Raw genomic sequence first — 16977 nt, 5'->3', positions numbered from 1 at the left:
GAGGAAACCAGGGGTCCATGAGTCAATCCTCTTCAATCCAACTTTAAATTCCTTGGTGTTAAGTTTCAGCAAATCTGTTCTGGGTTCAGCACACAAATGCCATTACAAAGAAAAGATGGCAGCACCTCTACTTTATTAGAAGTTCACAAAGATTCAGTACGTCATTTCAAAACTTTGACAAACCTCTAGAGATGTGTGGTGGGGAGTATACTTACTGACTGCATCACAGCCTGGTATGGAATCACCAGATAACCATGAAAAGAAAGGCCAGCGTTGGGGATACGGCCCTGTCCATCAAAGGTACAGCCCTCCCCACATCAGTGCATCTGCAAGGAACGTTGTTGCAGGAAAACAGTATCTATCAGCAAGCACCACCACCATCCAGGCCAAGCTCTTTTCCCATTGCTGTCATCAGCAAGGAGGTACAGGAGCATCAGGACCCAGACTGCCAGACTCATGATCAGTTATTACCCCAGAACTGGCTCTTGAACGAGAGTGGATAACTTCACTCACCCCAGCACTGAACTGATTCACAGCGTACAGAGTCACTTTCAAAGACTCTACAACTCCTGTTCTCAATGGTTATTATTTACTGATTTTTTTCTTTTTTGTATTTGCATGATTTGTTGCCTTTTGCACATTGGTCGTTTGTCTGTCTTGTGCGCAATTTTTCATTGATTCTGTTGTTTCCCTTTGTATTCACAGTGAATGCCCGCAAAGAAAAGAATTTCGGGTTAGGACATGGTAGCAGACAGTATATGTACTTTGATGATAAATTTACATTGAACTTTGAGCTGGTCTGAAGTGGTGGAATTACCGCAGATGAAGACAGGTTTCTAGGTCCCATTTGCACTCAAGGGATATGGGGAGAGAGTGGGAACGTTAGAATGAGATAAAGGATCAGTGTGACTCTAGGGAATGGAAGAAGAGACCAGAGGCACCAGATCTTCAACTCTCACTCTTCTTCACCAGGTTCCTATCTCTACAGAAGTTGGTGTTGTGTGCACCTTTCAGAGACCACACCAGGAATTCATGCAAAGTCCATTCTGCTGGCCACCAAGAGGAGTTTAGGTTCAGCAGGCTGGACCCTGGGATAGTGGACCTGCTGTACGCAGACAGGATGGCCATCTGTGCTCTCAAGTTTAGAGGAATGAGATGAGACCCCATTGAGATCCTTGGAGGCATGGAGTGGGGTTTGTGGTTGGAGATGACCCTGGTTGAGGAGTTACCATCAGAAGAAGGAACTGAGGATGAGGAATTGTCTTCAAGGGTACAGAAGGTCACTTGTTGCTGGATTCTAATCACCAGCTGTTACATATTTGGATTTTAGAGGAACAGAGAAGGTGAGAAAAGTACTAAGGTGAAGGAAAAGACAAGACCTGTCAAATGACAGACAAATACTGGGAACAGCATGCTCTGTTGTCCCTGCTGCTGCTTACAGATGAAAGGAATGAAGGAAGAGGGGAAAGGGAGGCAAGGAGCCTGACAGAGAGACATAGAACATAGAATAGTACAGCACAGCACAGGCCCTTCAGTCCACAATGTTGTGCCGACCCTTAAACCCTGCCTCCCATATAACCCCCTCCCCACCTTAAATTCCTCCATATACCTGTCCAGTAGTCTCTTAAATTTCAGTAGTGTATCTGACTCAGGCAGTGCATTCCACGCACCAACCACTCTCAGAGTAAAAAACCTTCCTCTGATATCCCCCTTGAACTTTCCACCCCTTACATTAAAGCCATGTCCTCTTGTACTGAGCAGTGGTGCCTGGGAAAGAGGCACTGGCTGTCCACTCTGTCTATTCCTCTTAATATCTTGTACACCTCTATCATGTCTCCTCTCATCCTCCTTCTCTCCAAAGAGTAAATCCCTAGTTCCCTTAATCTCTGATCACAATCCATACTCTCTAAACCAGGCAGCATCCTGGTAAATCTCCTCTGTACCCTTTCCAATGCTTCAACATCCTTCCTATGGTGAGGCAACCAGAACTGGACACAGTACTCCAAGTGTAGCCTAACTAGAGTTTTATAGAGCTGCGTCATTACATCACGTCTCTTAAACTCTGTCCCTCGTCTTATGAAAGCTAACACCCCGTAAGCTTTCTTAACTACCCTATCTAACTGTGAGGCAACTTTCAGGGATCTGTGGACATGTACCCCCAGATCCCTCTGCTCCTCCACACTACCAAGTATCCTGCCACTTACTTTGTACTCTGCCTTGGAGTTTGTCCTTCCAAAGTGTACCACCCCACACTTCTGTGAGTTAAACTCCATCTGCCACTTCTCAGCCCACTTCTGCATCCTATCAATATCTCTCTGAAATCTTTGACAATCCTCTACACTATCCACAACACCACCAACCTTTGTGTCATCTGCAAACTTGCCAACCCACCCTTCCACCCCCACATCCAGGTCGTTAATAAAAATCACGAAAAGTAGGGGTCCCAGAACTGATCCTTGTGGGACACCACTAGTCACAACCCTCCAATCTGAATGTACTCCCTCCACCACGACCCTCTGCTTTCTGCAGACAAGCCAATTCTGAATCCATCTGGCCAAACTTCCCTGGATCCCATGCCTTCTGACTTTCTTAATAAGCCCACCATGTGGAACCTTGTCAAATGCCTTACTAAAATCCATGTAGATCACACCCACTGCACTACCTTCATCTATATGCCTGGTCACCTCCTCAAAGAACTCTATCAGGCTTGTTAGACATGATCTGTCCTTCACAAAGCCATGCTGACTGTCTCTGATCAGACCATGATTCTCTAAATGCCCATAGATCCTATCTCTAAGAATCTTTTTCAACAGCTTTCCCACCACAGATGTAAGGCTCACTGGTCTATAATTATCCGGACTGTCCCTACTACCTTTTTTGAACAAGGGGACAACATTCGCCTCCCTCCAATTCTCTAGTACCATTCCTGTGGACAACGAGGACATAAAGATCCTAGCCAGAGCCTCAGCAATCTCTTCCCTCACCTCATGGAGCAGCCTGGGGAATATTCCGTCAGGCCCCGGGGACTTATCTGTCCTAATCAAGTCAAGTCATTTTTATTGTCATTTCGACCTAACTGCTATGTACAGTACGTAGTAAAAATGAGACAACGTTTTTCAGGACCATGGTGTTACATAACACAGTACAAAAACTAAACTGAACTACATAAAAAACACAGAAAAAAACAAACTCCACTAGACTACAGACCTACCCAGGACTGCATAAACTGCACAAAACAGTGCAGGCATTACAATAAATAATAAGCAGGACAATAGGGCAGTAAGGTATCAGTTCTTTACAGTCCTTACTATAAATACATTACAGTGTAATGTATTTTAACATCTCCAACATCTCCTCTCCCTTAATATCAACATGCTCTGGAACATCAACCTCACTCATATTGTCCTCACTGTCATCAAGTTCCCTCTCATTGGTGAATACTGAAGAGAAGTATTCATTGAGGTGCCTCGCTCACTTCCACAGCCTCCATGCACATCTTCCCACTTTAATCTCTAATCGGTCCTACCTTCACTGCTGTCATCCTTTTGTTCTTCACGTAATTGAAAAATGCCTTAGGGTTTTCCTTTACCCTAGAGATGTCAGATGGCACAGCTTTGACTGAAGATCAAGGGAGACAAGGATAAATTCTTTGGCTGAGGAGCCACTGTGAGGATATGACAGGAAGCAGAACACAGCAGGGCCTGGAGAATGGAACTGGGCAGAGACCAGAGAGGGAATGAAGAGCAGAGAGGGTACTGATAGGATTCTTGTAGCAGGATCTGGCACAGACTCAATGGACCAAGTGGCTCTCTCTTTGCCACAGAACAGAGCGTGGCAGAGACTCACCGTTGTGAAGGTAGGGCCTCCCCGGACTGAGTACAACATCGTTGACGATCACAGTTCGATTCTGTGTCAAGATCAGGTCCAAACCAAACATAACCCTCAGCACCTGGGAATACAGCAGCAGTATGAGTGAGTGGGACAGTAAGGGGTAGGGGAGAGGGGAAAAGGTGAGGGTGGGATGGGTGGGAGAGGGGAAAAGGTGAGGGTGGGATGGGTGGGAGAAAGGGGGATGAGGAAGGAGAGGGGTAAGGGACAGGAAAAGGATGCAGGAGACGGAGCAAGATTTCTAAAGGGATCAGGTTGAAGGGAATGGGTTGAGGAATAGGGAACAAGGATGGGAATGGAGATGCGGTCAGGTTTTTGGAATGACCCCACAATGCCTGAATGTGAGCCCCCCCCCCCCATGAGTCAAGTGAACAAGGTCCCAACTGACCTTTGAACACTCCCTCCTCGGTCTGGGACAGCTGCTGGTGGAGAGGTAGATGGCCCATGTTCCGTCCAGCGATGAGGCCAGGTTATAGGTGCAGGTCCCATCAAAGTGGAAGTGATTTCCATCAAAGGTTCGGTAATGAAAGCCGCCCCAGGTGAGGCAGGAAGCAGAGAGCCGGTGGTCTTTGGATGAACCAAGCAGGGCAACTGGCCTGAGGAGCAGCGGAATGGACAGAGCCTCTATGGACAGAGAGAGATAGTGTTTGGTTGGTGTGGGACACACCCTCCCTGGGCAGCCTGCTCCCCTACTGCCCACCAACCAAGAACATTACCCAGCAGAATTGTTATAAATTCCAGCATAGACTGAGGCAATCGGCTAATCCAACATATCCAAGGCCAAGCCAGCACTTGGGTGTGTCCCACTTCCTAGTTCTGGCATCAACCCCATCTGACCTCAGCTTGTTGGCTACCCAACCCATAGAAAAGTACGGCACATTACAGACCCACAATGCTGTGCATACCTATATAAACCTACTCCATGATCAGTCTAACCCTTGCCTCCTACATAACCCAGAACTCTCCATTTTACTTTTATCCATATGTCTATCTAAGAGCCTCTTAAAAGTCCCTAAAATATCAACCTCTACCACCAGCCCCAACAGGGCGTTCCGTGTACCTATCACTATGTGAAAAAAAATAGAACATAGAGTAGTGCAGCACATTACAGGCCCTTCAGCCCACAATGTTATGCCAACCCTCAAACCCTGCCTCCCATGTAACCCCCCCACCTTAAATTCCTCCATATACCTGTCCAGTAGTCTCTTAAACTTCACTAGTGTATCTGCCTCCACCACTGACTCAGGTAGTACATTCCACACACCAACCACTTTCTGAGTGAAAAATCTTCCTCTGATATCCCCCTTGAACTTTCCTCCCCTTACCTTAAAGCCATGTCCTCTTGTACCGATCAGTGGTGCCCTGGGGAAGAGGCACTGGCTGTCCACTCTGTCTATTCCTCTTAATATCTTGTACACCTCTATCTTGTCTCCTCTCATCGTCCTTCTCTCCAAACAGTAAAGCCCTAGCTCCCTTAATCTCTGATCATAATCCATACTCTCTAAACCAGGCAGCATCCTGGTAAATCTCCTCTGTACCCTTTCCAATGCTTCAACATCCTTCCTATGGTGAGGCAACCAGAACTGGACACAGTACTCCAAGTGTGGCCTAACTAGAGTTTTATAGAGCTGCATCATTACATCACGTCTCTTAAACTCTGTCCCTCGACTTATGAAAGCTAACACCCCGTAAGCTTTCTTAACTACCCTATCAACCTGTGAGGCAACTTTCAGAGATCTGTGGACATGTACCCCCAGATCCCTCTGCTCCTCCACACTACCAAGTATCCTGCCACTTACTTTGTACTCTGCCTTGGAGTTTGTCCTTCCAAAGTGTACCACCCCACACTTCTGTGAGTTAAACTCCATCTGCCACTTCTCAGCCCACTTCAGCATCCTATCAATGTCTCTCTGCAATCTTCGACAATCCTCTACACTATCCACAACACCACCAACCTTTGTGTCGTCTGCAAACTTGCCAACCCACCCTTCTACCCTCACATCCAGGTCGTTAATAAAAATCATAAAGAGTAGAGGTCCCAGAACAGATCCTTGTGAGACACCACTGGTCACAACCCTCCAATCTGAATGTACTCCCTCCACCATGACCCTCTGCTTTCTGCAGGCAAGCCAATTCTGAATCAACTTGGGCAAACCTCCCTGGATCCCATGCCTTCTGATTTTCTGAATAAACCTGCCATGTGGAACCTTGTCAAATGCCTTACTAAAATCCATGTAGATCACACCCACTGCACTACCTTCATCTATATGCCTGGTCACCTCCTCAAAGAACTCTATCAGGCTTGTTAGACATGATCTGTCCTTCACAAAGCCATGCTGACTGTCTCTGATCAGACCATGATTCTCTAAATGCCCATAGATCCTACCTCTAAGAATCTTTTCCATCAATTTTCCCACTACAGATGGTAGGCTCACTGGTCTGTAATTACCTGGACTATCCCTACTACCTTTTTTGAACAAGGGGGCAACATTTGCCTCCCTCCAATCCTCTGGTACCATTCCCGTGGACAACGAGGACATAAAGATCCTAGCCAGAGCCTCAGCAATCTCTTCCCTTGCCTTGTGGAGCAGCCTGGGGAATATTCCGTCAGGCCCCGGGGACTTATCCGTCCTAATGTATTTTAGCAACTCCATCACCTCCTCTCCCTTAATATCAACATGCTACAGAACATCAACCTCACTCATATTGTCGTCACCGTCATCAAGTTCCCTCTCAGTGGTGAATACCGAAGAGAAGTATTCATTGAGGACCTTGCTCACTACCACAGCCTCCAGGCACATCTTCCCACTTTTATCTCTAATCGGTCCTACCTTCACTCCTGTCATCCTTTTGTTTTTCACATAATTGAAGAATACCTTGGGGTTTTCCTTCATCCTACTCACCAAGGCCTTCTCATGTCCCCTTCTTTCTCTTTTCAGCCCCTTCTTAAGCTCCTTTCTTACTACCCTATATTCCTCAATAGACCCATCTGATCCTTGCTTCCTAAACCTCATGTATGATGCCTTCTTCCACCTGACTAGATTTTCCACTTCACTTGTCACCCATGGTTCCTTCACTCTACCATTCTTTATCTTCCTCACCGGGACAAATTTATCCCTAACATCCTGCAAGAGATCCTTAAACATCGACCACATGTCCATAATACATTTCCCTGAAAAAACATCATCCCAGTTCACACCCGCAAGTTCTAGCCTTATAGTCTCATAATTTGCTCTTCCCCAATTAAAAATTTTCCTGTCCTCTCTGATTCTATCTTTTTCCATGATAATGCTAAAGGTCAGGGAGTGGTGATCACTGTCCCCCAGATGCTCACCCACTGACAGATCTGTGACCTGACCCAGTTCATTACCTAATACTAGACCTAGTATGGCATTCCCCCTAGTCGGCCTGTCAACATACTGTTTTTATTTATAAACTTTTTAAATTGTATTTCAAGTAGTTACAAAATAACGTATGGAAAAAAAATTTATATTACCCATCCCCCCCTCCCCTTAACTCCTCCCCCCTAGCATCCCTATAGAAAAAAAAGAAAGAAAGAGTGCCTGGATATCGGAAGATCCCCACATGCTCCATGGAGTTCGTAACAACTTTAGTATATATATTTATTTCTTTCCCCAAATAACCAATTATTTCATCTTCAGAGCACCTATATATTTAATCCTGTCTTTTGTAAATAAGGGCGCCAAATTTTCAAAAATGCTTCATATTTATCTCTTAAATTATAAGTATTTTTTTCAAGTGGAATAAAGCTATAAATTTCTTTCTTCCAACGATCTATACTTAAATATGTATCCGATTTCCAAGTAACTGCAATAGCCTTTTTGGCTACTGCCAATGCAATTTTTATAAATTCTTTCTGATATTTATTCAATTTGGGTATCGGTTTTATCCCTTCAATATCACCTAGTAAAAATAATATTGGATTATATGGAAGTTGTATTCCAATAATTTGTTCCAATAAAACTCTTAAATTTGTCCAAAAAGGTTGTATTTTAGAACAAGACCAAGTAGAATGTAAAAAAGTACCAATTTCTTGGTTACATCAGAAACATTGATCAGATAAATTTGGGTTTAATTTATTTATTTTTTGTGGTGTAATATATAATTGATGTAAAAAGTTATATTGCACTAATCTTAACCGGCCATTTATTGTATTTGTCATACTCTCAAGACGGCCTGTCAACATACTGTGACAGGAATCCATCCTGGACACACTTAACAAACTCTGCCCCATCTAAACCCTTGGAACTAATCAGGTGCCAATCAATATTAGGGAAGTTAAAGTCACCCATGATAACAACCCTGTTATTTTTGCACCTTTCCAAAATCTGCCTCCCAATCTGCTCCTCAGTATCTCTGCTGCTACCAGGGGGTCCTATAGAATACCCCCAGTAGAGTAACTGCTCACTTCCTGTTCCTGACTTCCACCCATACTGACTCAAAAGAGGATCCTGCTACATTACTCACCCTTTCTGCAGCTGTTATAGTATCCCTGACTAGTAATGCCACCCCTCCTCCCCCTTTCCCCCCCCTCTATCCCTTTTAAAGCACTGAAATCTAGGAATATTGAGAATCCATTCCTACCCTGGTGCCAGCCAAGTCTCTGTAATGGCCACTACATCATAATTCCATGTATGTATCCAAGCTCTCAGTTCATCACCTTTGTCCCTGATGCTTCTTGCATTGAAGTACACACACTTTAGCCCTTCTACCTTACTACCTTTATACCCTTTATCCTGCTGCTCTTTCCTCAAAGCCTCTCTATATGTTAGATCTAGCTTTACTCCATGCACTTCTTTCACTGCTCTATCGCTCCGGGTCCCATCCCCCTTGCAAATTAGTTTAAACCCTCCCGAACCAAGCTAGCAAACCTACCAACAAGGATATTGCTCCCCCTCGAGTCCAGGTGCAACCCATCCAATCTGTACAGGTCCCACCTTCCCCAGAAGAGATCCCAATGGTCCAAAAATCTAAAACCCTGCCCCCTGCACCAACTCCTCAGCCACACATTCAACTGCCATCTCCTCCAATTCTTACCATCACTATCACGTAGCACTGCCAGCAATCCTGAGAACGCCACACACGAGGTCCTGTTCTTCAGCCTTCTGTCTAGTTCCTGAAACTCACACTTCAGGATCTCATCCCTCTTCCTGCCTATGTCGTTGGTCCCAACATGTATCAAAACTTCTGGTTTCCCTCTCATACCAGGATGTCATGTACCCGGTCAGAGACATCCCGGACCCTGGCTCCCGGGAGGCAACAAACCAAGCGGGTCTCCTTCCTATGTCCACAAAATCTCCCGTCTGCTCCTCTGACTATAGAGTCTTGAATGACGACAGCTCTCTTCTTCTCTGTCCCATCCTTCTGCACCACAGGGTCAGACTCAGTGCCAGAGGCCCTGCCACCGTGGCTCACACCTGGTCGGTCGCCCTCACCAACAGCATCCAGAACGGTAAACTTATTATTCAGGGGAATGGCTACAGGGGTGCTCTGCACTATCTGTCTAATCTCCTTTGCTTCCGCCCCTTGGACTGTCACCCAACGACCTGCTTCTGGCAATCTAGGTGTGACTACCTCCCTGTAGCTCTCATCTATGACTGCCTCATTCTCCCTTATAAAATCTCTAAATTCACCCAGTGCTGGTGAAATGCTTCCTCCACCGGCAATGAACCTCGCAGAGTCACACAACACGGAATCAGGTCCTTTGGCTCTCATGGATAGAGGAAATCTATACTCAGCCCCCTCCGCTCCAGGGAGAACAGATCCACCCTCTCCAGTCTCTCCTTGTAATTGAAACGCTCTGTCCCAGACAACATCCTGGTGAATCCAGGTGCAATCTCTCCAGTACAACCACATCATTCCAGTAGTGCAGTGGCAAGAACTGCATGGGGTACTCCAGCTGTGACCTAACTACTGCTCTTATACTATGTACTCAGCTAATGAAGGTCAGTATTCATTGAGTGCATGTAAATTCCTTAACTGTCCTCTGACTCCAATCCTGACCATGTATTGGGCTTTCAGTAAATGGAAATCAGTTCTTTATCTTCATCGGGGGAGTGCTCTCTTCATTACACACCCTAACTCCAACTTCCCTCAATCCAGAACATTCCAGCCTGGACTATCTTCCTCACAGCTAGGATTTTTCAATCCCAGTCAAGGCCTCACTGAAGTCTATATGGACAACTGCACTGGTCTCCTCAACAGATTATGTAATCTCTTTGAAAAATTCAAACTGGTCAGATGATCCCTCTGAATAAAGCCATTCTGACGTGAGGCACGATTTCAACCCAAAACCATAGAACCATAGAATATTACAGCACAGAAACAGGCCTTTTGGCCCTTCTTGGCAGTGCCGAACCATTTTTCTGCCCAGTCCTACTGACCTGTACCGAGACCATATCCCTCCATACACCTCTCATCCATATAGCTGTCCAAGTTTTTCTTAAATGTTAAAAGTAAGCCTGCATTCACCACTTCAACTGGCAGCTCATTCCACACTCCCACCACTCTCTGTGTGAAGAAGCTCCCCCTGATGTTCCCTTTAAACTTTTCCCTTTTCACCCTTAACCCATGTCCTCTAGGGTTTTTTTTCTCCCCTAGCCTCAGTAAAAACAAGGCCTGCTTGCATTCACTCTATCTATACCCATCATAATTTTATATACCTCTATCAAATCTCCCCTCATTCTTCTATGTTCCAGGGAATAAAGTCCTAACCTATTCAACCTTTCTCTGTAACTCAGTTTCTCAAGTCCCGGCAACATCCTTGTAAACCTTCTCTGCACTCTTTCAGCCTTATTAATATCCTTCCTGTAATTAGGTGACCAAAACTGCACACAGTACTCCAAACTCAGACCCACCAATATTTTATACAACCTCACCATAACATTCCAACTCTTATACTCAAGACTTTGATTTATAAAGGCCAATGTGCCAAAATCTCACTTTACAACCCTATCTACCTGTGACACCACTTTTAGGGAATTTGTATCTGTATTCCCAGATCCCTCTGTTTTATTGCACTCCTCAGTGTCCTACCGTTTGCCTTGTGTGTTCTACCTTGGTTTGTCTTCCCAAAGTGCAATACCTCACACTTGTCTGCATTAAAGTCCATCTGCCATTTGTCAGCCCATTTTTCCAGCTGGTCCAAATCCCTCTGCAAGCTTTGAAAACCTTCCTCTTTGTCCACTACACCTCCAGTCTTTGTATCATCAGCAAATTTGCTGATCCAATTTACCACATTATCATCCAGATCATTGATATAGATGACAAATAACAATGGACCCAGCACTGATCCCTGTGACACACCACTAGTCACAGTCCTCCACTCAGAGAAGCAATCCTCCACTACCACTCTCTGGCTTCTCCCACTGAGCCAATGTCTAATCCAATTTAGTACCTCACCACATATACCTAGTGACTGAATCTTCCTAACTAACCTCCCATGTGGGACCTTGTCAAAGACCTTATTGAAGACCATGTACCACATTTACAACATTCACTGCCTTCCCCTCATTCACTTTCCTAGTAACCTCCTCGAAAAACTCTAAAAGATTTGTTAAACATGACCTACCATGCACAAAGCCGTGTTGACTTTCCCTAATAAGTCCCTGTCTATCCAAATACTTGTAGATCCTATCTCTTAGTACTCCTTCAATAGTTTACCTACTACTGACATCAAATTTACCAGCCTATAATTTCCTGGATTACTTTTACAGCCTTTTTAAAACAACGGAACAACATGAGCTATCCTCCAATCCTCCGGCACCTCACCCGTGGATAACGACATTTTAAATATATCTGCCAAAGCCCCTGCAATTTCAACACTGGTCACCTTCTAGGTCTGAGGGAATACCCTGTCAGGTCCTGGGGGTTTATTTACTCTGATTTGCCTCAAGACAGCAAGCACCTCCCCCTCTTCAATCTGTATAGGTTCCATGACCTCACTACTTGTTTGCCTTATTTCCATAGACTCCTTGCCAGTTTCCTTAGTAAATACAGATGCATAAAAACTATTTAAATATCTTTCCTATTTCATTTGGTTCTATACATAGTCGACCACTCTGATCTTCAAGAGGACCAATTTTATCCCTTATTATCCTTTTGCTCTTAACATACCTGTAGAAGCTCTTAGGATTATCCTTCACCCTGACCGCCAAAGCAACCTCATGTCTTTTAGCCCTCCTGATTTCTTTCTTAAGTATTTTCTTGCACTTTTTATACTCCCCAAGCACCTTATTTGCTCCTTGTTGCCTATACCCGTCATACATAACTCACTTCTTCTTTATCAGATTTCCAATATCCCTCGAAAACCAAGGTTCCTTATTCTTATTCGTTTTGCCTTTAATCGTGACAGGAACATACAAACTCTGCACTCTCAAAATTTCTCCTTTGAAGGCCTTTCACTTACCAATCACATCCTTGCCAGAGAACAACCTGTCCCAATCCACACTTTTTAGATTCTTTCTCATTTCTTCAAATTTGGCCTTTTTCCAGTTTAGTACCTCAACCTGAGGAGCAGATCTATCTTTATCCATGACCAAGTTGAAACTAATGGTGTTATGATCACTAGACTGAAATTGTTCCCCTACACACACTTCTGTCACTTGTCCTAACTCATTTCCTAATAGGAAATCTAATACTGCATCCTCTCTAGTTGGTACCTGTATATACTGATCTAGAAAACTTTCCTGAACACATTTTACAAACTCTAACCCGTCTAGACCTTTAACAGTTTAGGAGTCCCAATCAATACGTGGAAAATTAAAATCCTCTACTATCACAACTTAATGTTTCCTGCAGTTGTCTGCTATTTCTCTGCAGATTTGCTCCTCCAATTCTCGTTGACTATTGGGTGGTCTATAATACAACCCCATTAACGTGGTCATACTTTTCCTGTTTCTCAGCTCCACCCAAATGGTCTCGTTAGACAAGCCCTCCAATCTGTCCTGCCTGAGCAGTACTGTAACATTTTCTCTGACTAGCAATGCCACTCCCCGCCCCCCACCCTTCATCCCTCTGCCTCTATCACGTCTGAAACATTGGAGCCCTGGAACATTAAGTTGCCAGTCCTGCCCCTCCTGTAGCCAAGTTTCACTAATGGTTATAATGTCATAATTCCACGTGTCAATGCACATCCTCAGCTCGTCAGCCTTCCCCACAATACTCCTCACATTGAAATAGACACACCTCAGAAGATTATTACCACCACACACAACCCTTCTATCTGTGACTTTGCATGAAACTTTAACATCATTTATTTTCACCCCCACTCCACTATCTGCTCTGGCACTCTGGTTCCCATCCCCCTGCAAACCTAGTTTAAACCTTCCCCAACAGCGCTAGCAAACCTCCCTGCAAGGATATTGGTCCCTCTCTAGTTTAGGTGTAACCCATCTCTCTTCTGCCCCAGAAGAGGTCCCAATGATTCAAAAAGCTGAAACCCTGCCCCCTACACCAGTTCCTCAGCCACGTGTTCATCCTCCAGAGCGTCCTACACTTACCCTCACTGGCATGTGGCACAGGTAGCAAACCTGAGATTACCACCCTCGAGGTCCTGCTTTTAACTTCCTACCAAGCTCTCTACACTCACTCTTTCTTCCTACGTCATTGGTACTGATGTGTACCATGACATCTGGCTGCTCACCCTCCCATTTCAGAATGCTGTGCACGTGATCAGAGACATCCCTGACCCTGGCACCTGAGAGGCAACAAACCATCTCTGTCACGACCACAGAACCTCCTGTCTGTACCTCTAACTATCGAGTCCCCAATCACTACCGCTCTCCTCTTCTTCCCCCCTCCCTTCTGCACTGCAGAACCAGACTCAGTGCCAGAGATCCGGCTGCTGTAGCTTGTCCCAGGTAAGTCATCCACCCAACAGTATCTAAATCGGTATACTTGTTGTTGAGGGGAATGGCTACAGGGAAACCCTGCTCTGCCTGCCCTTTCCCCTTCCCTTGCCTGACAATAACCCAATTACCTGTGCCCTGCTCCTTTGGCGTAGCTACTTCCCTGAAACCACTATCTATAAACTCCTCATTCTCCCGAATGATCCGGAGATCAACCAGCTCCTGCTCCAGTTCCCTCGCGTGGTTTGTTAGGAGCTGCAGCTGGATGCACTTCTTGCAGATGTTGACAATTCCTTTCTTCCTACAGATGCTGCTCAACCTGCTGAGTTCCTCCAAAAGAGTTTTGTTACTCCAGATTGCAGCATCTTCTCTTTGTTTAAATCTTCTCTTTCCAAGTATAGATTAACCTTGTTCCTCAGAATTTGGTTCAGTAATTTTGCCACTGACATTAGACGCACAACCCTGTAAATAAATGCCTTATCCCTGCTTCCTTTGAATAAAGGAACCACATTTGCTGTTCTCTAGTTATCTGGCAGACTCCCCCTTGCCTCCCACACCAGCCTGGGTTACATCCCATCTGGTTCTGGTCCCAGATAAAGATGTTCTTTTGGCCATAAAATTGTCAAGTGGTCTTTTGTAAAGTAGAAGTTACCACAATGGCTAATCTGCCTTTTCCGCATAACTCTTAATCCCCGTGCTAAGCGAATATCTATCTAACTGTGTCTTAAATATATTTAACAAGGGAGCCACTACTACTTCCCTGGGTAGGGGATTCCACAGATTCACTACTCTCCCAGGAAAAGCAGTTTTCCTCATCTCCATCCTAAAGCTACTCCCCCAAATCTTGAGGCTATGTCTCCTAGTTCTGCTCTCACCTACCAATGGAACCAACTGCCCTGTCTCTATCTCATCTACCCCTTTCATAACTTTATGTTTCTACAAAACCCTCTTATTCTTTTGAATTCCAGCAAACATTGCTCCAGGTGACTCAATCTCTCTTCATAGTCTAACCCTCTCATCTCCATAATCAACCTGATGACCTCCTCTGCACTGCCTCCAAAGCCAGTATATCTTTTCTTGAGTAAGGAGACTAGAACAGCAGCAGTCCTCCAGGCATGGCCTCACCAGTACCCTGTATTATTGTAGCATAACCTCCCTGCTCTTAATTCAATCCCTCTAGCAATGAGGGCCATTGGGCAGAAGATATAAATGCTTGAAATCATGTAATACTAGGCTCAAGGACAGTTTCTATCCTGCTGATGTAAAGACTGTTGAATGGTTCCCTAATATAATAAGATTGTACCTCACAAACCACCTCATTGTGGCCCTTGCCCCATATTGTCTGCTTGCACTGCAAGTTCCCTGAGCTGCTACACTTTATTCTGCACCCTGGTGTTACTTTATTTGTACTGCCTCAAAGCATTATGTAATGGCTGGGTCTGTATATACAGTATGTAGGACATGTTGTTACTTTACTTTGTACTGCCTCAAAGCATTATGTAATGACTGGATCTGTATGTAGGACATGTTTTTCACTGTACCTCTGTACGTGTGACAATAATGAACCAGTTTATCAACCCGTAGACCAACAGTGCAAGGTGGACTCACACAGCCCTGCACTGGCGTATCGCGGCATGAGGCGATGGTGACCGGCTGCTGACCTGTCAGAATGGCTTGGGAACAGGAGAAGCAGAAACCCGAGGAGGTGTTCCTCCAGCTGTGACCCAACAATTCCCGGCAGCAACTCTCCATCGAGACGTCAGAACTGTTGCTGATTCCAGGAAATTCCTGGCAATTCCACGATGTGTAGCAATGACCCAGGAAAGGTGCATCTGCAACAGATAATACAGTGTCACCAAAGAGACAGCTCATGGTGGGCTCAGAGCAGAGATGGGTAATACCCACCAATGAGTAGTCTGAGGATCAGAACAAGGGCTGTGTGGTGTTCAGGTGTCCACAATGGTAAGTAACCAGAGGAATATTGGTCATTCATGGTCTGAGGTCAGAAGACAATTTCCATAGAGGTCATGGTCCAGGAGCAGGTCTGTGTCTGTGGAATTATAGGTCACTGCAGTTTGAAGTCGAGGATCAGTATAGTCATTATGAGGTACATAAAAGGTGATTTTCCACTCTATCACACTATTATTGTTCCACCCTGCTCCCTCTTCTCCGTGGCCCTACAGGATCCTCCTCCCCAAGAATCATTTTTGTATTTACAGTGGAGAAGGACCATGGAAGCTGCTGAAATCCACAGAGGGGAGCTGTGATATGGGGAAATGCAGAAAGGTTGATAAGTTCCAGAGCATGACCAGGTGTATCCTGTCACAGAGTCAAACAGAATCAGGCCCTTCGGCCCAACCTGTCCATACTGACGAAAGTGTCTTCCTGAGTTAGTCCCAATTGCTTATGTTGGGCTCACATCCCTCTAAACCTTTCCTATCCATGTACCTATCCATGTATCTTTTAAATGTTATAATTGCACTTGTCTTTACCACTGCCTCTGGCAGCTCATTCCATATAACCACCACCTTCTGAGTAAAATAGTTGCCTCTCGGGTTCCTATTAAATCCCTTTGATTCCCGTGGAAAGGACTGAGTGCACTCACTCTCTCTCTCTCTATGCCCCTCTATGCTTGTCCTGGAAAACCCCTTGTGAATGTTTCTGCACTCCTTCCAGTGTAATAACATTTTTCCTATAGCAGGGTGACCAGAACTGAACACACTATTCCAAGTGTGGTCCACTAAAGTCCTATACAACCACACCATAACTTCCCAACTTTTTGACTCAATGTCCTGGCTAATGAAGCCAGCATGCCAAAAGCCTTCTTCACTACCCTGGCTGGCTGCAACTCCACTTTCAGGGAACCATGCACTGGTACTCCAAGGCACCACTGGTGTACAACACCGCACAGCCACCTGCCATTCACTGTGAAAGTTCGACCTGGATTTAACTCTATAAAAGCACTTATCCAAATTAAAATCCATTTGCCATTCCTCATCCCACAATAAGCTGGATCAGCGATCACTTTGTAAATCCTGTGAACAGTCAATGACTGTCTGCACTGTTACTGGTCGTCTGGGGTGAGAGGTCACCATGGATCAGGGAGTATGGTGTTGGCTGCACTGCCTGTCCACTCACCCTCGGTACACTGTAGCCCAGGAGATCCATCACAGCAGGACACCACCGTACGGTTTGACCATACCACACGCAACTCCGCTGC

General features: G+C 45.2%; 1 protein-coding gene across 1 annotated transcript in view; it reads right to left on the bottom strand.

The window, feature by feature from the left end:
• Positions 1-16977, bottom strand: part of sspo (SCO-spondin) — a 261575-nt gene that overhangs the window by 240555 nt on the left and 4043 nt on the right. Inside the window, exons 2-4 of the mRNA XM_059990301.1 lie at positions 15299-15589; positions 4277-4512; positions 3847-3949 (exon numbers count right to left, since the gene is read on the bottom strand). Of these exons, the coding sequence (XP_059846284.1) occupies positions 3847-3949; positions 4277-4512; positions 15299-15589 (630 nt within the window). The remainder of the gene's footprint in view (positions 1-3846; positions 3950-4276; positions 4513-15298; positions 15590-16977) is intronic.

Source organism: Hypanus sabinus, chromosome 1 (assembly GCF_030144855.1).
Source record: "Hypanus sabinus isolate sHypSab1 chromosome 1, sHypSab1.hap1, whole genome shotgun sequence".
Taxonomy (NCBI): Eukaryota; Metazoa; Chordata; class Chondrichthyes; order Myliobatiformes; family Dasyatidae; genus Hypanus; species Hypanus sabinus.
The sequence above is the reverse complement of the archived record's forward strand: the minus strand, read 5'-3'. Positions and strand labels throughout refer to the sequence as shown.